The sequence below is a fragment of the Pelodiscus sinensis genome, chromosome 1 (assembly GCF_052426305.1).
Source record: "Pelodiscus sinensis isolate ZL-2025 chromosome 1, ASM5242630v1, whole genome shotgun sequence".
Taxonomy (NCBI): domain Eukaryota; kingdom Metazoa; phylum Chordata; order Testudines; family Trionychidae; genus Pelodiscus; species Pelodiscus sinensis.
Window position 1 is genome coordinate 11,726,871 of NC_143052.1, and position 26,338 is coordinate 11,753,208.

Here is a 26,338-nt window from a genome sequence, read left to right on the forward strand (position 1 = left end):
GGATTTTCAGGTCTCTCCTCCACGTCAGTCTTCTCTCCTGAGCCTCCGGTCTCTCACTCCGTCTCTCTCTCTCTCTCCTCCTACTGCCTCTGCCCCCCCCCCAGCTCTCCTCCACCTCCTGCCTCTCTCTCTGTCTCTCTTTCTCTTCTTCTCCCTCTCTTGCCTCTCACTTGGGGGAGCACAGAGCCCAAACTGTCGCTTGCTCCACTTGCTCCCACGCGGCAGCCCGGTCGAGCGGCGCAGAAGTCAGCCAAGCGCCACTGTGAATACTAAATTAACTTAAAATTAAGAAATGTACATGTGAAGACAGCATACCAGACATGCATGTTCAGCTGTCTACCTTACTAATCAAAGTGTAACTCTGAATAGAGCTGCATGCTACTTCAGTCTTTGGAGTCTCCCTGCACACAGCTAGGTGATCGTCTTGTGTAGCCCCTGATAGAAAGGAACACAGGAGCTCAAGTCTATAAAGTGCTACTAGAACATTTGTTGTTTTTTTCTGTAACTGACTAACTCGGCTATCCCCTGAAGATCCTGGCATTTTTAAATTAGGGTTGCCAGATGTCTGGTATTGGACTGAACAGCCTGGTATTTGTGGCAATGTGTCCGGTAAAAAAAAGAAAAGAAAAGAAAATACTGATCTCCCCCCGCCTCCCCCCCTGCCGTTTTCCGCATTTTTTGTGAAACTATCTGGCAACCCTATTTGTAATCTCAACACTTGGGTACTTCCCAGAGTGCACTATACAGTGGGAATTACCCCCCCTCCCACAAGTGAAAAGCCCAGTATGTAAAATAAATGTGCCTTTATTTGGCATCTTTATTCTCTTTTAGAAAAGAAAAGAAAAGACTGCTAACTCTTCTAGGATGTTCTGGGTAAGATTTTAAATATAAAAATGACAAGCACTTACAAGTCTCAAAGAAACTTCCTTTAACATATTTTAATAATTTTGTCTTACTGGATCTGGTGTTATAGCTAATATGGTGTATTTGGGAGGTTAAAGCTATCACTAAATACAATTAGACAAAATATTAAATCCATGCAAATAACCAGTGTTGTTTTACGTGGAAATGAACTGTCTGGCCTTTTTGCATTAGATATCTTAACTAACATTGCATCAGTGTGATTTTTATTTTTTTATTTTTTTCAGAATAGTATAAGCATTTTTGGTTTGTTCTGTTTAATGTGTATTGTCTATCCACCTCTGTGCCAGTGTCAGAGAATGTAACTCTTGTACATCTTTCAACTGAGGGACTACCATCTATTCTAAGTATAGGTACTTAATTGGCTTTTATCACCACAATGTGGTGAGCAACTCAGTAATCCAATGTTTTATTCTCATAACCACACCTCCTAATCATTTGGTGAAAAGGAACTGTGGCTTTGCTTATGCTTTAAAGTTTAAAACACAGCTGTGGCAGCACTTTAAACTGAAAGTGTGGCCATGGCACAAGCACTGGGAGAGAGCTCTCCCAGGACTCTATGTAAACCATTTCTGCAAGGGGAGCAGTTAACATCACTGGGAGTGCAGCTGTCAGTGCAGTAGTCCAGTTCACACTGGTGCTTTACAGTGCTATAAGTTGCTGCACTTGATAGTCAGGGGGTGTTTTTTCGTACCCCTGAGCCAGAAAGTTACTGTGCTGTAAAGTGCCAATGTAGACTTAGCCTGAGACACAGGGTAGGTTAAGTGACATACCAAAGGTCACACAGTAAGTTTGTGGCTGAGCCAGGAGTTGAACAGAGTCACGTGTTCCAATCCAGTGGTATGACCAGTGTTTCTGAAAGTGTGCCATGGAATCACTCTCAGAAACACATTAACTTGCCGTCCCAGTTTGTTTATTTACCAGCGCCACAGCCATGGAGCCTCATGGGTCCCATTGGCTCTGTTTCGTCCTTTGCAGCCATGGGGAGCCACGGGAAATGGTGGCCCAGCCTACGCCACTTTCCACAGCTCTGCTTGGCTGCAAAGTACGAAACGGAGCCAGTGGGAGCTGTGAGGCTCCGTAGCCACGGCACCGGTAAAAAAACAAACCGGGGCGGTCAGTTAATGTGATTCCGTGGAACACTTTCAGAAACACTGCACTAGACTATCCTGCCTTCAGATTGTGAGCTTGTGCTCTGAGCTTTGAAAATCCTAAATATGATAGCTGATTATGTCCGATTGTATATGCATTTCATTATTATCCCTAATTGAAGTATGAATGTAGGAGGATACAAACCTCTTAATTTCAAAGTTCACTGCATTCTCCCCTCAACCTCCTGCCTCCCTTTTTGATAGTGGCTTGCCACCTTTTCATGAATACGAAGGACTGACCACATTAAGTAGGGTCAGATAGTGTACCTGTCTCTGTTAAAATGCTACATTCAGAATTGTTGTCCTGATAATGGACAACTGAAGAGTGGTGGGCTGATGGCTGTCTGCTTGTTTGAGTTGGGGGTAGGGTGGAGAAATTTACATTCATGGTTAGAATGAGAGTAGTAAGTCACATTTGAACCCAAGTATATGGAAGTAAACAGTCAGTGAAATAAACAGTTTCTCCATAAAGCCTTAGCAATGTGTGCATTAACATTGATTTAGGGCTCCCTTCACTTACAAAAATATCTGTAATCTTGAAAAACCTCCCAAATAGAGTTAGTCTCCTTTCATTGCAGGAGAGTTATTAGGGCAGATGGCTGAGGTGATATCCATTTGACCTGTAGATACTGACTCAGGAATAGTATGGTTCGTAAAGAGATGGGGGAGATCACAGCAAAGAGAGTTAAAAGTAGTTCATTTTACAAAGGATTGCGCACTTTGTGGTGCCTGGTGGCAACTGATATAGCTAAGGGTGAAAAATAGTGGTGTTATAATCCATCCCCCGCATTTTCAAATACTCACAATACGGTCAAGCAAATTACCTTTTCAGCATGATATTTTCCATATTTGGTCTTTGCCCCGGTGTGAATTTGTTTGAAGGAATAGTCCAACATTTTTTGAGTGATGATGAGAGATCAGACTTCCTCTGTTAAAAAGTGTACCTTTTCAACCAACAGGGCGATGGCTAAAATGGTTCTAAACTGCAGGAAAATAGTCCTCAGTGTGGATCAGTACATGGCCTTGTTCCAAGTAAAATTTGGGTTTCATTTCACTAAGATGAGGGTGTTTCTGAATTGTCACTTGAGCATGTCCGAAGAGCACTGTGTATTAGCAGTAGGGCTGTAAAAGCACAATTCCATTTTACAGAATAAAGTTTGAGGTTTTAACGTAAGTTTTTATTTTATTGTGGAACAAAATGAGAGCTTTTGAAATGTCACAAAAAGAGACAGAGCGTGCTACTTCAGGAAAAATTCATAGGTAGGACACTCACATGGGATGTGGGGAGACCTAGGTTCAAATATGTACTTCAAATCAAGCAGAGTAGGGACTTGAATGTGGATCTCTCTCATCCCAGGAGAGGATCATAAACATTTGGCTGTTGTCTGTTCTGCGGTTAGGGCTCACTCTTTCTCCTTGTGTTCCAACTGGCAATTCAGTCCTGGAATTGAGAAACCTTCCTGACAAAAGTTTTGGTGAAACTGGTCATTTCTACAAAAAGTTTCAATTTCAGCAAACCAGTATTTTACAATGAAAAGCGTTTTGTCAGAAAAATTCTCAACCAGCCTAAGTCATTAGTTGAATGCTTATGAACGTCTGTAATCCCCTGAATTGTTCTGAACTGGATCATATAATTTTTCAGGGAATCACAATTCTTACAAAAAGGAAAGTGACGGTGTTGGTCTCTTACCAAATTGTCTTCATGGTTTTCAGGAATTTGCATGCGACTTGGCACCAAGAGGCTCTCCAGTTCTAGTCTTGCTTCTACAAGCGGAGATTTAATAGTCTGCACTTCCCAAACCTCATTTTAGACCTCACTCAAACCCCAGATATAAAATATCATCACCCTGATTTACAGATAAGACAGCTATAGTTCCAAGGGGTTAAGTGAGTCATCCAAGGTCACAAAGAAGATATGCAAGAGAGCTGGTACTAGGCACCCCCCACTACAGTTCAGATATCTGATGTGATTGACCAAAGGACTCAAATTCAAAATGTTGGCAGATTGGAAATTCTTAGTTACAACTCTGATAGATGCTAATGGGTAGATTTTCTCATACCTTCATCTCCATTTAAATTCCATTTATTGGCTTTCCAGACTGGATTTGAAAAATGGAAAGTTCTTTGGCTGCATGTGGACTTAATGCACCTTGTCAGAGCAGGGATTTGCTCTTAGTCATTATACAAAATTCCTGCTTCCGTTCCTTAAACTGTTCCACAAGACTCTGTGCAGCCTTGGCTCTTCTTCCTAAGCTCAAGAGCTGCTAAAAGTTCATGGTGATCTGTAGATATAAAGTGTGAGAGGTGCCTGCGATGAAAGAAGTTCAGTAAATGTAAAATATTCCACTATTCTCTATGTGAGCATGCTACATCAGCTGTTTAAATTGGGACACTGAGTGGAAATCTTTGACAAGGAAGTGCTTGGGTTTCCTACTAAATATGAATCTTTCAAAAGCCTTTTCAACCTACCAGAATTGTTTGTTGCTACCCCACTTTATTCTTTTAAAAAAAAATTAATGCAAAAGAGACCTCCACATACCTAATTTTATCCATATAAAACATTTTTGTCAGCCCAAAAAGAGAACGGTAACATTCCTTGCCTCTCAAATCATTTTGGATTTGACTGTATTGTGTTTTCACTCTTGTAACCTTGATAAGTAGACAATTCTGACTTTAAAGTGCAATGTTGCTGTTGAATGTTATCTTGTTTTCTTTTTACTTTGGGTATTTAAAATAAAAATAAACTGCTGATGGGGGCTCGTGCATAATGGGGCTAGACAGAGCACCCTACAGGTTGGTTGCCATCAATGCTGTATAATTATCTAATAATATTTACTCGTTCTTCATCTTTGCCAGTTTGGAACATAAGGGCGCAGAGTTTATTAATACAGCCAGGCAGACAGAGATTGAAACTGATTTGATGATCCTGGAACATAAGCCATCAGTTAGATCTATTTCTAGCCAGTACAGACTCAGTCAACAGTGATCTAGTTTTCCCCTCTCGTATTTAAAAAATAGGATGTGAATACCCAGCCAAGCAAACCTAACTCCCTAACACTTTCTGTTTTTCATGGAAGGCTTTATCCTCAAGCAAAGTTTCCACTCTGAGCTGACTGCTGTAAATCCTCTGGGCCCTGGCAAAAGCCAGAATTGCCAGCTTATTTTACTTAATTTATGATGCTGCCAAGATTCAAGCTTCAGCCTGGGACTCTTGACTCAACTTTCCTAAATCAGAGTATTGACACATTACAGTAAAGAAACATCAGTTCAGAAAACCTGAAAATAAACTCTTCCAAATGGTTTTTAAGCATCTTATTAAATGGCTTTAAACAGTTTCAGCATTTTATTTCAGTTTTAAAATATTTATTAAAAAACAACCTGCTCACTTAAAACACCAGGTTTTTTTATACTTCATCATAAACAGTTTGTATGTCTTTCATCCAAAAGTCTTAAAATACATTGCAAATATAATACCAGCTTCATCACACCTCTGTGAGAAAAGATAAATGTACCATTTTTGCAGGTGCATAAACTGAGGCATGGAGGTTAGTGCTCGTTTACCTGAGGAAAATTTACTTATTCAAGACTGGGGAGTTATACTAGTATGATTGTAGCAATATAATCATACCAATAAAGTTATGCTGGTAACATTTATTCATCATGTGCGCAATTCCTTATTGGCAGTACCACAGATAGCATGGGTAGAGACTAGTCCTTTGTTTTAACCAAGAGACCAAGGGTGGGGAACCTTTTTGCATCGGGGGCTTCTGACCCACGGAAAAAAACAGTTTAGGGCCACACGAGTGAGAAGCAAAAAACAAACTCTCAGTGATTTGGTCCTGACCTGAGAAGCAGAAAGATACTCCCCATCTTCCCCTTGCACACCAGAGCTTAGGAGGGCCTAGGCTAGTAGATTTTGTGTGCTCCAGCCCTTCAGGTAGGTGCCAGGGGAAGGGTGTCTGGAGTACCAGGGCAGGCTCCCCAATGCTGCGGGGAGAGTCCTGAGCCTCGGAGGCCAGACCCAGGCAAGCTGCGAGCCTCATCCAGCCCCAGGCCTTAGGTTCTCTGCCCCAAATTAGACTACGCTGTTGCAAGATTAGCATGGAGAAAGTATGTTTAAGTGGACAAAAGATCTTATTCTGGGAGCTATGTTCATGGTGAACAAGAAGCGTACAAATAGTTTATCTAAAAGTATGAAAGAAAATCATATACTACTCTTATAAATTAAAGTGCAATAAAAAAATCTGTGGGCATACACATATTCCAAAAGGGTGAGAGAGACTAATATGAAATTGAAAACTTTTTCTTATGTTATACAAAATGTTTGGCTGCAACGCTATTCAGTGATATCAGTATCATTTCACTTGTGGGTGAAGTGGTAGCTATATTTTTGGTGAGCTTTTAACACTCATTACATTTACAAAGCCTTATTCGTACAACAGGGAAAGCAGTGGCAGTGGAAATTCCCTTCACAGCTGTTCTAGAGGGTCTTTCTGTATGGGTGAAAGCCCACTTGATCCTCAATTTGAGACTTTCAAAAAGAGTTCCAGCTAGTGTCAGCTGAAGATGTCTACCAGTCACTAAATGTTATTGCTTCGTTCTTTCATGTAAGTCGGTGAGCAGCTAGCAGATGATGATAATAATGTTGTCTCTACTGAGCTGATTATGGTTTGAATGTTGTCTTGATGCTTATTTGCTTCCAATAATTTATTTGCTCCCTGGAAAATATTTTAAAAATATCTCAGTCTTTTTTTTTTTTATTTCTTGTAACAGAGGAGGAAGAGGAACAGGTCCCCACTGATGGCGGTACATCAGCAGAAGCCATGCAGGTTCCTTTGGAGGAAGAAGGAGAGATGGAAGAGGATGAGACTGTTAACGATGAAAACTTCTTGAGCAAGAGACCCTTAGAAAGTCCTGAAGCAGAGGAAATGCCTGCTATGAAACGACCAAAACTAGCTATCACTAAAGGGGACACCTTGGATGGAGCTTTGGAACCAAGGGAACCTCTCAGTTCAATAAACACTCAAAAGGTGCCCCCAATGCTTTCTCCAGTTCATGTTCAGGATAGTACAGATTTAGTTCCTCTTTCACCAGAACCACCAATGTTGGCTCCCATTGCAAAATCACAAATACCAGCTCCCAAAACATTAGAATCAAAACCATTTGCACCTAAAATGAAGGCTAAAACTGGTTCTCCAGGACAGAAGACTAAATTGCCTAAAGCTGTTCCATCGCCTGTAGTTATTGGAAGTCCCATACGCTCACCCAAAACTGGATCCAAAGAGAAAAAGTCACCAGGTCGTGCCAAGAGTCCAAAAAGTCCTAAAAGTCCAAAGGTTCCCACTCATGTTTCCCAAGTGGCAATCAAGCCTGAAACTCCAAGTGGAACCCCTTTGGCTGCTTTAAGTGAAAAGGTGGGGAAAGAGAATATCCAAGTGAAACAAGGGCAAACACCGCCTGAGCCTGGGAAACAAAGTAGTGAAAATCCATCTAAGAAAGTGGCAGTGATGGACAAGACCATTGATGATTCAATTGATGCTGTGATTGCCCGTGCATGTGCAGAAAGAGAACCTGATCCATTTGAGTTTTCCTCTGGTTCAGAAACAGAGGGTGAGATTTTTACCAGCCCTAAAAGACTTTCTGTTTCAGAAACCCCAACACCTAAACCTTCTATTTCTGCTAACAGTATAAATAAGGTAGGAGCCACCCCAATGCCTCTCTCAGGTGGCACTTCAAGTTCAGACATTTCATGGACAATGGATGACTCAATTGATGAGGTCATTCGAAAAGCAAAGATGGGGACACCTTCTAATCCACCTGCCAACTTTTCCTATTTCTCTTCTCCTTCTGCTTCACCGCCAACACCAGAACCTCTGCTCAAAGTCTATGAGGAGAAAACCAAGCTGGCTTCATCAGTAGAAGTAAAAAAGAAGCTGAAAAAAGAGCTCAAGACAAAAATGAAAAAGAAAGAAAAACAGAAAGACAAAGACAAAAATAAAGAGAAAAACAAAGATAAAGATAAAAACAAGGAAAAGGATAAAGACAAGGAAGGAATCAAGGAAGCAAAGTTTCAAAGGAAAGACCTACTCAAAGATGATGACCTTGATCCTTATAAGTTCAAAATGAAGGACTTTGATGACGTTGACACAAAAATGAAGTTGAAAGATGGCAATGCCAAAAAAGAGAGAGAGAAGCACAAGGATAAGAAAAAAGAGAAAGGCAAGAAAGAGAAAGATAAGAAAGACAAAGAGAAACTTAAAGATAAAGGTAAAGAAGATAAGATAAAGGGTTCTTCAGTGCCTCTTGTGTTGCCTCCCAAAGAAATGCCTTTGCCTTTGTATAACGCTCCTACCACCATGAGACTTCCTACCATGTTGACTTCCTTGTCAGCGGTGCTTCCCGAACTGTTTGAGGAAAAAGAGAAGCCTAAAGAGAAGAAGAAAGACAAAAAAGAGAAGAAGAAAAAGAAGGAAAGGGAGAAGGACAAAGAAAAGGAAAAGAAGGAGAAGGAGAGAAAGGAGAAAGAAAAGAAAGACAGAGAAAAAGAGAAACACAAACATGAAAAAGTAAGCTGTTTAGATGTCATTTAGATATTAGAAAAACTTTTTACATTTGCACCTCCATTTTCTCATCACAAAATATTGTTTTTCAGAAAACTTTGATGGAAAAATGCTTGTAGATAACCTGACATTATAGCAAGTCACCAAAGCTAAAAAGAGGGTCTGATGTACAATTTTGGGTTTGTCTGACAACTGGTACTGAATTTAGCCACTTTGTAGTTTTAGATTTGCCAAATGTTTGTTTGAATTCAGTTTGAAAAACTGAAGCTTAGGATTGTTTGAGGTCAGTTTACATCTGGCCTAGCTACCAGGGTTCTAATTTTGACCAACTGGCCTTTCACCGATAAAAGTGACTTCTCTAGGTCAGAATTTAGACAGGTTTACAGCACTGTATAGAGAAGTGTATGTCATCATTGCTACACATTTGGTTCTGTAGAAGAATAGACTTCAGAGTGTAGGACCATCAATCCAACAATTTTCTCGCAAACTCTAAACTCCACTCTGTTTGAGTTGGTAGAATTCCACAGCTTGCTAGAAAAATTGATGGATATAAGGTATAATGATAAGCAGTGTTAGCTTGAATTATGGGTTTAGTTATTTCTTACCTATTCAAGCTCTATTTTTTTCTGAAAGCAAATTTCTAAATAAGCCTCATGTTCCTTCCTGTTGATCATCTCAGTTGTTTAATATGACCACAATTTCTGTTAGCAAAACACCAAATTTGTTTCCCCCGTTGATCAAGCACAGTCATAGCCATTATGGCCTAAATGCTTAAAAGTGGCCTCATCCTGAGTGTTTTAGTTTATATGCATTACTTCCTAATTTTCAAAGGGGCCAAGGCCCCATAGCTCCTATTGACTTAGGAAAGGAAATAGACTCACAGAAATGCAGGGCTAAAAGGGGTCATGAGAGGCCATAAACTCCTCCATTAAAGCCACTTTCTGCCTATCCCAGTTTTGCTAAGGCTGCAACAATTTTGCTCTTCTCCTGATCCGTACCGAGTAGCTTTGAATGTGTCCAGCTTTGAGTGAAGTACATGGTTGGTGTAAATCCCTGATCTAGGGTTTCCTCTACCCCTTTTCATTGCAAGAGATCACTATGTTGTCTTCTTTCTAGTGTTTGAGCAATAAACCTTGCAAAAGTTGGTAAACATAGCTTTTCCATTCAGAATCCAGGCAGTCTGGAGAATTAACTTCCTTCATGTCCTGGAGGAATTGATGATAGTCAGGGATGTTTTATTCTACCTGTTCATATTGGTTTTTCTTACTATTGGGCCATTTAATTATATAGGGTCAATCTAACACGCTATTCCAAGACATCCCTTAACCCCTGTAGAATTTAGAATTATGGGGATGCCGAAATAGCGCGTCCTCTATTTCGAGACCCATCTCGAAATAGCTTGCACGTTCAAAAGATGCGGGGTAGCTATTTCAGGATACTTCTGGTATCCCAAAATAGCCCCGCTATGTAGATGTACCCATACAGAATATGTTTTATGGATTCTTTATTTCAGTTTGCATGCCTATTCCTCTGTAAATCTGGGATATTTTGGCCCTATTGCCCCCAAGATTTTAACAAAGATGACATTTTCTAAATAATTACATAATTTTTGTCATTATGTAAAATGCAGACAAAAAAGATGTTGACGATCCTTCAGAGATATTACAAGAGCAAATATGTCTCTATTTTTTTATTTTCTTCTTATTTCTGTTCTGAATTTACTTTAGAGCAATAAAATGTGTACACAAGGAAACCTGAACTGTTAAAGATTTGTTATAGTCTTAATCTATAATATATATTATAAGGAAAGGAGTTCAGCAGTAATAAAAACTTGGTAAGATTAAATTGACAAAGCTGCCCCATTACCTTGGCAAAAAGTCCCTGTCAAAAGATAAACTTTAAAGCTAGAATGCATGAAAGACTCCCTAGATAGAATTAAAATTTAAACTGATTCCTGATAGATAAGCTTTTTTTAAATCCACCTCTTTGCTGCAAGTCAGGATTTCAAAAATAAATTTCCCCTTTAAATCTCTTGAGCGATTTTCATTTTTTGCAAGGCCGCACTGCTGGTGTCCTGGAAAAATGGAGAGTTAGAGCTTTATCAGTTGGTGCCCTGAGGTATGTGGCAAAGAAGCTAAATCCTTGAAGATTAGCAAAAAAAATGCAGCACATGGCAATAAGGGGCTTATATGACTACTAGTATTAGTTCAGGTGAAAGAAGTATTGCTTATACATAAAACTGGACAAATCCACTGACAATGTATTTTTAGTTAGCTACAAAGGAGTCTTATATTGCTGGACTTTACCTCTTTGGTGATTTGGGAAGCTTAGTAATCCACTGTAAATACTCTTCTGCTTGCCCCAATTCCCGGTATTACTCCAAAATGCCGCTCTTTCATTTTAACCCCTAAAAGCACATGTTTCCTTAATTTAGCTTTTAGATCACACAATGGTTTACTTAGCCAGGAGTTGTACTGTAAGTGCAAATGATCAGGTTATTGCCCGCATACTTAACATTCAATGACACATCAATTTAAGAGGAATAAGAGCCGACCCGAAAATGAATAGTGTTTGTAGGAAGTCTCTCCACATTATAAACTTGAATATTTTTTTAAATATCAAATTTGTTAGATGCATTAATAAAGGGTTAGTGATTGTGTTTAGAAAAATAATGTTAGCACTCAACAATATATGGCACTGAGTAACATTTTTAACTTAGGGTATGTCTACACTTGTAGTCTATTTTGGAATAGGGCTGCAAATGTAGGCATTCAGAATTGCAAATCAAGCCCAGGATTTAAATATCCCACACTTGATTTGCATCTTCCCGGCTGGGTGCCTTTTTTTTTTTTTTTTTTTAATTTACAAGCCCAGAATAACTGCCCGCGTCTACACGTGGCAGAGAAACGGGCATTTGAAATAAAGCCCTATTTTGAATTACCTGTTATTCCTCCTGCAATGAGGTTTAACAGGTAGTTCAAAATAGGGCTTTATTTCGAACACCTGTTTCACTGCTGTGTGTAGACACGGGCAGTTATTCTGGACTTGTAAATTTCAAAAATGGCGCTCCACTGGGAAGATGCAAATCAAGCACGGGATATTTAAATCCCAGGCTTGATTTGCAATTCTGAATGCCTACATTTGCAGCCCTATTCCGAAATAGGCTGCAAGTGTAGACATAACCTTAGAGAATTATGTTTAGTTATAATTAGTTTGTTAAATAAGTATAGGTTTCATACCTTAGTTTTGATTTATTTTTAAAATATATTTTGTGAGTGTATTTCCTGCCACTTTATCTGCTAACCATTTTGCATACTTGTAGGGCATTACAGTATATTGCATTTAGGACACAAAAAAGAAGTAGCATAAAGACTTGTCATGCTTAATGAATTGAGGCATTCAGTCACAAGTCCTAAGGGAGAATGATGATGATTATTTAGGACAGATATGTGATCTGCTTTGAGCATTGTTATGTTGCCCCTAGAGTAACTCAGGAGGGAAACTGATTTAGTTTCCCCACTGTTCCAGGGAGAGTAATCTGCATTGAATATAGTCCATGCACACTGACCAAGCTATGTGGTGTGAAGGTGGCGATTTGTGGAGTCTGTTTACCCTCCTCCCAGCTACCTGTGATGCTGGTAGCTGGCACAAGGGAAAAAGGGGGCCCTGTATGCACCATTGTGCTGCCACATAATGCAGGCCACGATTTCGTCCTCATTTATTTGTTACAATAGCACTGAGAGACTCTAGTTGTGATTGGGATCCTCTTGTGCTGAGTACTGTGCACACATAAGCCGTGTCTAGGCTACATCCCTTTTTCAGTAAAGGGATATAAATTAGGCACGTCGATATTGCAAATGAAGCTGGGATTTAAATATCCTGCACTTCATTTGCATAATGGCGGCTGCTGCTTTTTTTTTCGAAACAGAGCTTTTTCGGGGGGAAAAAGGCAGTTTAGATGGGGCATTTTCGACAGTAATGCCCTGTTTCAAAATATCCTGTACTCTTTATTTTTTTGAAGAATACAGGATCTTTCAAAACGGGGCATTTCTGTCGAAAATGCCCTGTCTAAACTGCCGGGGGGGGGGGAGGTGTTGGAAAAAGTCCTGTTTCCAAAAAAAAAAAAAAAAAAAAAGAAAAGTGGCAGCCGCCATTATGCAAATGAAGCATGGGATATTTAAATCCCGACTTCATTTGCAATATCGATATGCCTAATTTACATCCCTTTACCGAAAAAGAGATGTAGTCTAGACGTAGCCAACGAGGTAGACTGTAATCTCTTTGGAGCAGGGACTAAGTAGTCAACAGACAAATGATAGGAGGGGAAACAGATATGGGGAGGTGAAATTATTTATGCAAGGTCACACAGCAGATCTGTGGCAGAGCCAGGAACAGTACCCAGGACTCCTGAGTCAAAGCCAGTTCCCTGTCCACTGTATCAAATTACATTAACCGAATTAGATGGAAAACAATTAAGGCTTTGGGTACGTCTATACTACAGGGTTTTGTCAACAAAGAGCGTCTAGACTTCATCCAGTTCTGTTGACAAAGCAAGCCGCTTTGTCAACATGAAAGTATAGATGCAAAGGACAGTGTAGATGCAATAATGCCTTCTGTCGACAGAACTCTGTCGAGAAAAGGCGTTATTCCTCATAGAATAAAGTTTACCGCCGTCGACAAAACTGCCGAGTTCTGTCAACATTATGCCGACAGAACTCGGTGGTAGTATAGACGCAGGTATAGTTTTGTCAACAAAAGTCCACATTTGTCCACAAAACGCTGTAGTCTAGACACACCCTTTGTCTACACTTCTGAAATTAAAGCACAGCTATGGAAGTGCAGCCACAGCAGTGCGGTAAAGTGCAAGTGTGGCCACGTCAAGGGTAAACCACCTACATGAGGAGAAAGGCTTATAGTGTTGTAACTTGCTGCGCTTGCGGGTGGGTGTTTCACATCACTGAGCCAGAAAGTTGCAGCGTAATAAAATGGCAGTGTAGACATAGCTTGAGAGAGAGCAAGAGCGATTAAAGCCATTCCACACAGCAGAAACTACAGAGAAGAAGCCATGAACAAAATTATGAGGAATGGCAGAAATGGGACTTGTGGTGTATAAACAAAGGAGTGGAAGGAGAATCATAGAAGCATATTTAGAAGAAACCACAAAGGTCATCTAGTCTGAAGCTAGCCCATGCAGAGCTCTGTTGCACACGAGGGTTACCTGTATTAAAAAAAATAAAACTGGAAGTGGCAGTTTCTTAGGGTGCATCTACACTGCACCATTATTTTGAAATAACAATGAGAAAAAATAATTTTGAAATAATGGACGGCTTATTCCAAAATCTGTAAACCTCTCTCTCCGAGGAATAATGCCCATTCCGAAATAGCTATTTCAAAATAAGCCATGTAGACACTCCACTGTTGCTATTTCAAAATAGTCCCTCACCAGGGGCATTCAGAGTTTTTCCTCCCCAGTGTCTCCTGGGGCTGTAAATCGAGATAACACATTTACATTAGGGAAGCCTGCATCGGACTAATTTTGAGGCTTCCCTGAAGTGTAGATGTGCTATTTCGAAATAAGCTATTTCAGAATAACTAACCTGGAATAGTTTATTTTGAAATAAACATGCAGTGTAGATGTACCCTTTTATATAGTCTCTGTCACCTCTGTGTATGGGAATAAATCGTTGTTACACCTAATTGCCCTTTGATTCTACCTTCTTACTGTGTTGACAGTCCACTCTGTCCTCCTTAAAACACCTTTAAAATGTGACTCTTCCCTTAAAAATTGTCATCTTTTCTTTAAATCAGTCCATCTGGTTGTGCAATGCATTATTGTGTGAACTGTTTTTTCTCATTTAGATTCCTAGGCCCCAAATCAACAAAGTGCTTAAGCTGGTGTTTAAGTGCTTTGTTGAACAGGGATGGATTTAAGCATGCATTTCAAGAGAGAACTCTTCAAGAAAAACCTCAAGAATATTTTATTGTGGCGAGTGTTGGGCAGTCTAAATATAGGGCTTGCTACAGCTTCCCCTCTAAAATCTGAATTGAAAGGCTTATTCTCTGGAGTACTGAGCACCATAAGCTGCTATTGTTTTGGAGTGTAGGATGCACAACAGACACTAGTCCTTAGTAACTCAGCCCCATTCTTCACAGTACTGCAGAGCATCCTGACTGTGGTCCCAAGGCTGCAAACTACTTATGCACACGCTTAACTTTCCATATGTCAGTAATCCTGTTGAAACCATATAATTAAGCACTTGTGTAAGTGTTTGCAGGTTAAGGAGCTTTGTTCTCTTCTCTTCACCGTGTTCAAAGTTTTGATTCTACAAGGGGTCACAGTATGTTTGCTTACTATATTTGGGGAATATTTGCTTTCATCTACAGTATGTAAAGTATGTTCGGCTACCGAGATGGATACCAAATAAATGGATGTGTAGATGCTTCTTGTGAGAAATTTGTCTCAGGGCTTGTCTACAGCATTGTCACAGTGTGGACTGTGAATTGCAGTGTGCATCAAAGTATTGAAGTAACTGCCTCATGTGGACACTATTGGTGCAAACGGAAAGATAACTAGTTTGTAATAACATAGTATAATTTGAAAACATTAATGCAAACAGGGAACATTTCCATTGATACCAACAACAACCAGATTGGGGTCGGTTAAATTGAAACACTGTGGTGTGCTCTGCTATTCACACCTCTGTAGTCCGTATTCAGCACAATGCAGAGAGAGGCTCATTGTGTTGAGACTAGCTTAATCTTTTCATAACTCTCCAAAAGCATGAAAGCAGTAATTAACATACTACCCATATATTTACAAACACAAGGAACTTCCAAGTTGATGTTTCAGTCCATAACTGATTTGTGATGAGATATGGCAGGGATCTCCCAACAGTGTCCTTACATGCAAATAGTATGGGGGAGATAATCTAAACTTGCTTCAATTAAACTCAGCTCTAGTTTATTACGTGAACTCATTGTTTGGTTAGTGTGGTTAATAAAGAAGTGTTAAATCTCTGTTTGGAGAAGCAATGTATTTTATTTTTGAATGTGTTCCCTTGAACAGATAAAAGTAGAACCAGTTGTTCCTGCTCCATCTCCAGTTATTCCCAGGCTGACACTGCGAGTGGGTGCTGGCCAAGACAAGATGTAAGTACAAAGAAATCCACTTGAAAGGGGTTCATGCTTATTAGGCATGCATTGCTTATTGCTTCTGATAAATCCTATTTTCATTTAAAAAAAAACTTTTAGAAAAATAATTGGCTGATAAATGATCTGTGAAACTTCCTCCCAATACTATAGAGTATAAAATACTTGCCATTAAAGCAGTCTCACCCAATGTATTTCTTAACCTCTGAATAGAACACCACAGCCTTTCCGAGTAAAGCGTTCTACATTTCTCCATTTTCTGTCCTGCTGCATTACCTACTATTGTTCTTCTAGGAACATAGTCTTAAATCACTGGTCAGCTTAGAGTTGTTCCAATCTTCAGCCATACCAATGAAAACCTTCATAATCTATACCATACTCCAGGGAGAAGTTCCAGAGCCCCAGGCGGTTAGCGGCTTTGTGCATTGAAACATGATGGTTGACATCCCTTTATACATTTTTATCTTAGCTAGTCTAACTGTTGGTAGTGGTTATTCATGTAGGTGTCTAATCCTTTTTAAATCCTGGTTTTGTTCATTTAGCTCACTAATTATTATTACTTGTATAGTAATACAAAAGGACCCAATAGCCCTTTTGTGTTGGGTGTTGTACAAACATAAATAAATAAGACAATCCTTACCCCAAAAAGTGTCTGATCTAAATAAGGACAAGATGCAACAGGTGCGTGAAGAACACAAACAGGGAAGGGGGGGGGGGGGGAATGTACAAGTGGAATCAAATTCGATAGGGTGGCTGTGCATTGTGTGAAGGTATTTTCTTTAATCAGGTGGGTTGCCTCAGGTTTCTTACATTAAGATATGGGAATAATAGCATCCAACACATCTTCTCTTCACCATTCATTATTTTACCTACCTCTGACATGTTGCTGCACTAAATAGGGTAATCTTTTTTATCTCTCCTGATGTATTAGCTAAGTTGTATTATTATTATTATCACTCTTCTATGGCAATATTCCTATTCTATGGCATTTTCTTTGCCCTTTACTTAACCTTTTCTGACACATCTGTGTTGAGATGTGGTATCTAGTGCTGAAAACAGTATTCAGTGTATCATCTTACCTTTGTGATGGAGTGGTCTATCACTGAGCTGCTTGCTGACTCAGTGGGGTGGGGAATAGGCACTAGAAAGTTATGCTGTAGTTTAAAAGAATCAGTATAACCTGGAATCATGGATTAGTCAGAAGCCTGCCTTGGCTTTGGAAGATACAAGTAACATCAACTGAGTTAGTCTAGAAGCCTTGTTCAGGTCCTGCCCAACTTGAAAGATTTGTTCCAGCCCTGAAAGATTCAGTTTAACTTGGAGCTTACCTGTTGTAGTCTTGAAAGACTGAGTTAAGCCTGACAGTGCTTCTCTTCCCTCACCCCAGCCAGAAAAGCCTAGACGAAAGCTTTTTGGGAGCTATCTTGTTATGAAGTTGCTGTGGGAATTTTTGTGAATTAAGTAATTTCAGTTCCTATGGGACTTAAAATTATAAGTAGTATATTTCCCCTTCTACTTTTAATGCTCCTTTTCTTCTTTTTTGCCCTTCATAATGTTGCAGTCTGACGCACAGTTCACATGTATCATATCATTTTATGACGTTCTCTGTCCCCTTAAGTGTGACATGACTGAGGATAGTTGGACAGAATGTTCCTTTAAAGTTCCCCATGTACACATTCTTTATAGATACAGGGAAGATGCTTTTTTTAGACTCATAGACTTTAAGGTTACAAGGGACCACAGACCCTCAGCCACCCACTCCTGTAATAGACCCCTAAGCTTTGGCTGAGTTACTGAAATCCTCAGATCATGGTTTAAAGTCTTCAAGTTACAGAGAATTACACTACTGTAAACCTACTTTAAACCATGCTGCAGAGGAAGACAAAAAGCAAGCCCCCGGGGTATATGCCAATCTGTTGGAGGGGGAATGCTTTCCCAGCCTATGGGGTCCATACAGTATTAGTATTGATAGCTAACCTTGTGAATAACTATCATATGTGTGTGTAAACCCAAGTTGTTTTCTCATACACGTGCTAAGATTTATCAGGCTAGGTTGCTATTGATGGCATGTCCCACCAGTGTAAACCACACTAGAGTTTAAGTTTAAAAAAATGTTAGCACTCCATCTGCATTCCACTCATTATCATCCTTTTTCATGGTCAGTAATGTCCCTGCTACAGCACACATGCAAACTCTTGGGGGCATGAGACTGTCTTTTGTTATATATTCAGCCACATCTAAACCCACTGGGGCCCCAGTCCATTACTGTGGTGTCTAGGAACTATTCCAGTGCAAATAATATCATTGCCCTCAGCCTGAAAAACAACATTTAGCTTTCATCTAGATCGTGGTTTTATTATATGTTCAGTCCCCTAGTAGAGATCTGGGATCAGTGGATCTCAAGTCATAAGTCTCTATAGCCTGAGTGAAAACACTCTGCTCTGTTAGCTAAAAGGCTGTAGCCTGCACATCAATCTCTGTGGTTTGTACTGCAGCAACTAGGAGACACATTGAGCCACCCTGTGGAAATGTGGCTGCATTTACGATAAGACATGACTTATTCATATAATTTGTTAGTGATCGTTCTGAACTTGGTACTAATTTGTTATATAGAAATTACAAATTAAGATGTGCTTGTATATTTGTGCTTTTGTGGTTGGAGTTAAGCCTGTAGGTGAGTTGCTCGAAGCTGCAGACAAGAGGGAACTGGTGAGTGATAGGAAGATGAGGTCTTGAATTATTTTAGTTGCTCATTATCTTGCTTTTTACAGTTTATATTTCTGAAATATAAACAGCACTGTAACAGTGTGTGCTTGAGGGAATTTTTATATAAAATACTGTGTTGAGTGGGTATAACTTCAAAAAGAGGTAAGGCCATAAAGAAATAAGGCTTGTGAAAGATGCCACTGGCCACTTTTTAATTTAGATTTTTTTTTAAATAATTATGCCTATTCAAGGTCTATGTACCTCACTTTTATCATACAGTAAACACCATTAAATTAAACCTCAACTGAAATACATTCCACAGATACTTTGCTAGCCAGCCAGCCAACTATTCCTTTCATCATCTCAGAAGAATACTCTCCACTTTCTCCAAAAATCCCAGCCATCAAATAGTGACTTTTGCGGCATGCTTGGAAAGTCTGCAAATGTGGAAGGAGGGGGAACATATTCCATAGTCTTGGAGGCCTCAGAGAATAACCTGCCAGCCACCCTCTCTCATTTATAACAATGGGATGATGGTTGAGCTCCTCTGCTGACCACATTTTTGGCAGTATGTCACATGGAGAGAGGCTACGCGAATAGCATAGCTGAAGTCCATGTATTTACTGCAGTGTCTTTCACACGGTGAGATCGGCAGAGGCTGTTCTCCCATTGACTCCAGCTACTCTTCTCATCCTGATGGAGTACCGGATTCAACTGGACAGTGCTCAGAGGTCAATTTACCACATCTAAGCAGATACGGTAAATAGACCACCAGTGAGTTGATCGCTGCAGTGTCCACCATGAAGTGAAGGCAAGCCCTAACACCAGTCCCATCCCAGGGTTCATGTATTAAGGGCATGCCTGCCCAAACATTTACTGCACAGCAAGCTGAGCTATAAATTGACCACTCCAGCGAGCTGCTCATTAACCGTCCATGTGGACCCTGCTGATGCATACGTGCATGCATGAACAACAGCAGAGTCCCCAGGGATAGTTAGCTGAAGCTTGCTGTCAACGTGGAGGCACCCTAATAACAGTCCCCACAGAGAGTGAAGGGGTGTGGCCAGGCTGTGATGTAATGACAGCTTCTGGCTTGGCTGCTGAGTCAGCTGCTAGAATGTAAATACTGTGCAGAGAACAAGTACAGCAAGGTAGTAGCCGTGCAAGCTTCCGCTCGTGTGCCTCAGTCCTGTTTTAGAGACTCTTCCTGTATGGGTGAGAAGATAGCTCGTTCTCACTGCCTAGTCAGTCCTTGGTCTCTGCTGAGACTGACAGTGTGCAAATCAGAGTTAATTGTGAGAATGAATTCTCATTTTTTATATTTCTGTGAATGCTAGTATTGGCTGGTCCTGGACATTTCATGTTTGCCCTGCATAACCATATGTTGCCAATCCCAAGAATGTGTCTTTATAGTGTTTTAAATAAGTACGGGATATAATGTCCGGGTAGTAGAAATTAAAATGCAGCAGTTACTAAAGGATAAATAGAACACTGTAGGAAAGACTGCTACACTTTAGGTTTTTGCAAGTGCTTTAACTGCACAATAAAACAACTGGAAAGTAGATTATAATCAAAACATTTCCATCTTAGTAGTAAACAATTACTGCAATACTTGCATGGATGCCACATTAAAAGAAATTTACTAGATTCCATTCTAATGCAATTAGAGCTAATTTTGTTCTTTAAATGAATAAAAGGTCAGCTAGTAAATCTAGTTTATCTTGAGTACAGACTTCAATAAATTGTTTTATTTAATTTGCTGTAAAAGATCTTATCCTTAATGGGCCTAGGTCTTATTGGTTTGCTTGGGTTTTAAAATATTTATGACCACCTTTTTAAAGATGATTTGAATGATAAGTTAGAAAGTTGTTGTTGTTGTTGTTTTCTCTCATCGTTATCAAGGCACAAGATCACTAATTGAGGCAGCGTAGGAAGGCATTTAAGATTTGTCATGTAGACACAGCTGGTGTAGAATCTTCCTGAATTTAGATATCCTCTAATTAGCTGTTTTGTTGAATCATCATGTAGTGGCTGGTTTGTCTCTTGTCCATTTATTTTTTCCCAAACATAATCATATTTCACACCTGTGGTGCTTAAGAATGATAATCTACTGATAATGCATTGGCATGCCATTTACTGCTGAAACTGACATGAACTTAAAATTAACTGCACTGTAATTTCTGATTTGTGATCAATTCATTTTATATTTACTGCCAAATAAAAACACCCACATCTCGCTTCAGTGCAGGGCCCCAGAAACAATGTATAATTGATTTTTTTTGCTGCATCTATGGTTTAGAAGCAAGGCATATATTTTTGTAAAATCATGTCTTTAATCTGTATCTTAAAATGTCAGGCTTCTTATTTCAGGCTTACAGTATTGTACTTTAGCTCTATTGTCAGTAAGAGGCCTTGCTGATAGTACAGAGTGGAGGATAGCTGGTTTAGCACTGATTTGACTTATAATTTGATGTGCCCAGTCTAATTAAATTGCCATTTATCATGAATTTTTTGAAGTGAGTAGATGTGACTTTTTTTTTTTAAGAATACAAATGTCTCAAATCTTGAAAGAATTGATGGATGGAAAGACGAAATTTTTGCTCATGGTATTTCATGGACTCCACTGAAGCTTCAACGCAAATTCTGTGAAAGTTGTTCAGTGTCCTAGATAAAATGGTGGACTCATTCCACCACCGAGCATAGTGGATAAATGTTTGTCACCAAAACCACCACAATAATTGGCACTGATTGATGTCCCTGGTAGGAAATCTTAATAGAGGCCAAGGACTGAATGGCAGTAGAGACGGAATTATCCACTTTACCACTAGATGTAATCTCTCTCTATCTAGCACTGATGACTTAGCAGCACGCTGATGGAATAAAGAGGGGAAGTCTGTATTACTATTATCTAGCCTGTTACTCTTCAGTTTCTATGTCTGTTAGTCCATCACCTTCCACAACATGCTCACATAATGTACTCATATTTATATAAGCTGGCACAAATGACGTTGTCCTGAAAAGGCATAGGAGTAAGATAGCATATATGGTGGGAAGCTACAAGGTTCAACAAGTGGAAACCTGTCCTGGTTACCTTCACCACATCTAGATGATTACGGAAATTCATTTTTAAGAAATAGGTTTTTTTTTCTGCCAATATGTATACTGTTTGTAAATTATTTGAAGAACATATGTAATAGCATATTAATACCTCCCTAGAATGCCCACAAGAATGCCTTCGTGATGTGTATTTATAGTAGCTTTTGTATTTTCATATGACTTCCTCTTTTGCTATAGAGACAAATATCATACAATATGGCTCCTAAATGTAAGCCTGACTTACAAAGGAGCTGAACTCTCGAGAACTCCCAGTGAAGTCAAAAGCCTCTAGGAAAAGTTGCTTAAAAGTAGAAAAATTGAGAGAAATCAGAGAATCAAAAGAGAAAAATAGAAATAAGGCTACAGATTTTTTTTCCTCTCCTGCCTGCTTTGGGAGATCCTAAGAACAAGGACTCTGTCTGTGTTGGTATAATAATTGCTCATTGGAGCCCTGATCTCAATTGAGTTTTCTGGTTGCTTCCATAATACAAACATATTTTTTTAAAAGTGAGGTGCTCAAACACTAAGGCAATGGGAGTTGTAAAATTCAGTGTGCATGTGTGTAATATCATTTCTAGAAAAGGAGGTTGTCACAGACGTCAGTGAGATTAAAATTTGCCCCTATACAATTTTATGCAATACCTATAGTTTTTACATGGCATCTTCTTTAATGGAAATTTGTAGGCTTTTTAAAGATGATTGTTCTCCTTTTAATGATAAATAAGTAAACTATTGTCAAGGAACTTTTGAACTTTGTGTGCCATTTAGTGGCAAGTTATTCAGTCTTTGATAATTTAGATTACTGGCTTCATAGTGTTTGCACACAATAGCTGAATAATGGGGATCATTAAACTCCCTGTGTAGGTATATCCAAATTGTGTTTTCCTTTAACCTTGGCTCTCTGTGTGGCTGGGGAGGGAAGGATTGGCTCTTTATTGACTTGTCAAGCCATAGGTTTGCATTACAGGCCAAGCAGCTCATGACCCATTCCATTTATTTCACTGTTTTGTGGTGGGGAAACAGGTAAAGGAATCCTGCGGGAAGCCCCTCCTCCTTCACGTTTTTATGAATGAGACCAGTGTTTGTAGCAGTTAAGGCGCCGTGACCAAATCCTCCAAAAGATGTAATGCAAGCAGCATGGAGCTATTGTGGGACACAGCTGTGGGCGGTGTTGGTTACCCTGTGAGATATTGCTAATTCAATGGAGAGCTCTGGAGGAGAACTTACTGTGGAATTAAATAGGAGGGAAAAAGTGATACTTCATGGAGAAAAACGTAGAAGGGTAAACCACTGTTTGGAAAATCAAACAATAGAGTCCTGGCAGTGAATGTGTATGTTTATTACAGTACTAATAGGTATCCCAATTATTTTACAATGTAGCACTTAGCAATGAAAGGCTTGATGTTCACAGTGTGATACTAGAATTGAACACTGAGTTGCTCTATCAACTTTTTCTATAAATCCAAAAAGAATATATACTGGTTAAATCAACTCTTAAGATAATTAATGGACTAGCTAAGAGGAAAAGTGGAAAATAATGTAATTCTAGCCAAGACATAAGTGTAAAAAGGGACTTAGAAACTCCAGTGAACTTTACAATTTTGCACTATGGAGACTGTATCGGCATAACTATGGCACTGTGGCTATGGAGGCATATCCCCAGAGCCTACACTGACATAAGGAGATATTCTATCAGATTAGAAATGCTACTGCCCCAAAAGACAGTAGTTACATTGACAAAAAAGATTCTTCATGCCCATGCTAACTTTTAAATGTAACCCAAGCCTAATTCTTTGTTTTCTTCATTGGAATAGTTACATTTAAATTTTAATAAAGAGCCGGAGGACTTCAGTTAGCAATGCCTTTTTTTAAATATTGCATGGGTGTGCTCTTTATTGAAAACATTGTCTAGGGTGTGGTTCATATACTCAAAAGAACATTTGGCAAAGGAATAATATATTTGGCCTCAGTCCTGCACTCATACCCCCGTGGATGGACCCTTGTATTCATACAGAGTTCTGCTGAATTTGTTCAGGTTTCACAAAGATCTACCCAGTTGTAAGACTTTGGTCTTTGTGCACAAGTATCCATGCTTATGGGGTAATAAGAGCTCATTGCCAGAATGGGGGGGAAGTAGCTTTTTTCCAGTGTGCTGTTAAAGCTGACCTAGAAGTTTTCTCCCTTGAGCGTGAGAATTGCTTTAAACCTCAGGCTTCGTCCTAGCCTCTTCTTTAATTGCAAAAGCCACCCCACCAATTATTACCCATAGTTTTAGTAGATGGAAGGTTTCAGTCAAAATTATTTTCATTTTGCAATTGGATCACGCTCAGTTATGACTTCAAATGTGAATCCATAAAAAGGTTTGAGTCAGAAAATAAAACGACTTACTGTGTGTGAAAATCTTTTTTGCTTTTTGTTGCACAAGAGTAAAAATGTGTATATTGTGTACCTCAATTAAAAAGTGGGGGGAAAACTTCAGGCAGGTTTAGACGCATATCTGCTTCAGCACAGTTGCATGTAGAAATGGGTGTGAGCAATCTCCCTTTATGGGAAAACAGAAACTGATCAAATGTACACAATAGAATTGAAGGCAGATACTTATTCATTACTAGGAGAAAAAATACTTGGCTTTGCTAGAAAACTGGTGCAAATTGGTCTCAATTTTTCCTATAAATATCTGTCTTTCTTGTTTCAAAATGAAATTAAAACAAAAACAAAAATAAGCAACTTCCATAGTGCCAAGGATTTGACGTATTATTTTGATTTAATGCCTGGAAGCCAAGGCAAGGTCCAGTGCCACTGTTCGGTACTGTACAAACACAGAACAAAAAGGTGATCCCTGGTCCAAAAAGCTTGCAGTCTAAGTAAAATTGTTAGGCAATTGTCATCTGGTGGCTCAGTCTACCATTGAAAAAGATCAAGGTTCCCAGTTCTTCGAGTGATTGTTCATGTCCATTCCACATTAGGTGTGCGTGCTCACCATATGCACTTGTGCTGGAAGTTTTCCCCTCAGCATAGGAGAGCGGCTCTGGCAATCTTGGGAGTGGCACCTCCATGCCATGGTATAAGGGACACCCCACACTCCCTCCATCCCTGGTGACAGTGCAATGGAACTGCTGTGCATTGGCCACTTTTTGCCCTTTCTGCAACACAGTCTTTGCTTAGCATTGCTCAGGTCCATAACTCAATTAAGTTTTTTTTAAACTTAATTTAACTTTTTAAAATGAACCATATGTACCCTTTTTTTAAACTTACAGTGATTACAAAACTTTTTCTGCATTTCTTTTTTCTGACTACTTCATATATGTATGTATTTTGAGTTTTCTTTTTAATCTAACCATATATTTTAGAGAGTGTGTCTATTTTCTAAAGAATTTCTCCTAAATGGTACGAGCTAGGATCACCAAAGCAATCCCATTCCAGGCACATCTTGTTTTCCTGGCACAACCAGATGCTTATGTTGCTTTAAATGAAGAAGCTGCATACCAAACCTAATGGTCCTAACTGTTACCGTGCAGGAGGCATTCTTGATCAAACAGACAAACTCTCTAAAATATACAGTATCCTATGCCTGTTAGTAGGGATGTAAGCGACTACTCGACTATCCGATAAGCAAAAGCTTATCAGATAGTTAACTAGTCTCTTGACTAGTCACTTCCCCGCCCCTCTTGCTGCCTCTATTAGAGGCAGCAGCGGGGAGAAGGGAGGAGCAGGAGCCAGTGCTGGTGGGGAATCGGCACCAACTCCGTGGGGTGCAGTGGAGTAGCGGGGACCAGATGCGAGCTCGGAATCAACTGATTCCCAGCTTGCACCCAGTCCCAGACACTGCAGCTCTGCTTTTTAAATGTATTAAGAGCCTGCCAGTGCTTAATATATTTAAAAGGCTGGTGCGTAGCGGGGGGACCTGGCACAAGCCGGGAATCAGCTGACCCAGTTCATGCTGGGTCCCCCCTGCTGTGCTTTAGCCTTTTAATTGCATTAAGAGCCAGCAGACTCTTAATACATTTAAAAGGCACAGCTGCAGTGAGCTTAGCTTCCGAGGCCAGGGTTAGCTCCCGGTACCAGAAGCTAACCCCACTGCGGCTTCCCCGCTTATCAAGTAGTTGAAGGGAAATCCATCCAGTAGTCGATTAGTTAATTAACCTATATTTATTTAACATCCCTACCTGTTAGTGATCTGCACAACAACTGCCTGAGGTATTTAAATGAGGGGCACATCAATGAGAAGTGCCGCTTTCACAAATCGTTCAAGCTGCCAGTGAAGAAGGAAAGAGACATCTGCCTCAGGGCATTCTTGATGGTGTAAGCACTGTGGAGTTGGCATTGACCCCAGCACCAGAGACCAGGAGCACCATAGCCTCGAGGCAGAGTGCTCCGCCAATGCCATCGTCAGGATGACACCATTCCCCCGTGTCATGTCTGGTCCAGAAGGCAAAGATCTGGCAAATGGATGCTCCCCAGCTCCCCCGTAATGCTCCCCTGTAAGTTGAAGGAAGTCAGGAAGGAGCCAAGCCCCGTGGTGGGCAGCTCAACACCTCCATCTGGGAGTCAGGGACCGACTCAGGATGAGTGGTGCAGCCCTCTCCATCTCACTCTGGTGATGCCTACAGCAGAGGACTTTCAGGCAGCATATTTTGGCTTTGCCGGTGCTGGCAGCACCCACCCAGCTGGTAGCATAGTCAAGGCGTAAGCCCATGACAGCCCTTTCCTGGTGTTTCCATCTCAGCAGTCCCCTCCCAAGGCATGGTCCTGCCA

At 40.0% G+C, this 26,338-nt stretch overlaps 1 protein-coding gene across 1 annotated transcript in view; it reads left to right on the forward strand.

The window, feature by feature from the left end:
- TAF3 (TATA-box binding protein associated factor 3) overlaps positions 1-26,338 on the forward strand; it is a 149,732-nt gene that overhangs the window by 106,867 nt on the left and 16,527 nt on the right. Inside the window, exons 3-4 of the mRNA XM_075925999.2 lie at positions 6,846-8,638; positions 15,699-15,781. Coding sequence (XP_075782114.2) covers positions 6,846-8,638; positions 15,699-15,781 — 1,876 coding nt within the window. The remainder of the gene's footprint in view (positions 1-6,845; positions 8,639-15,698; positions 15,782-26,338) is intronic.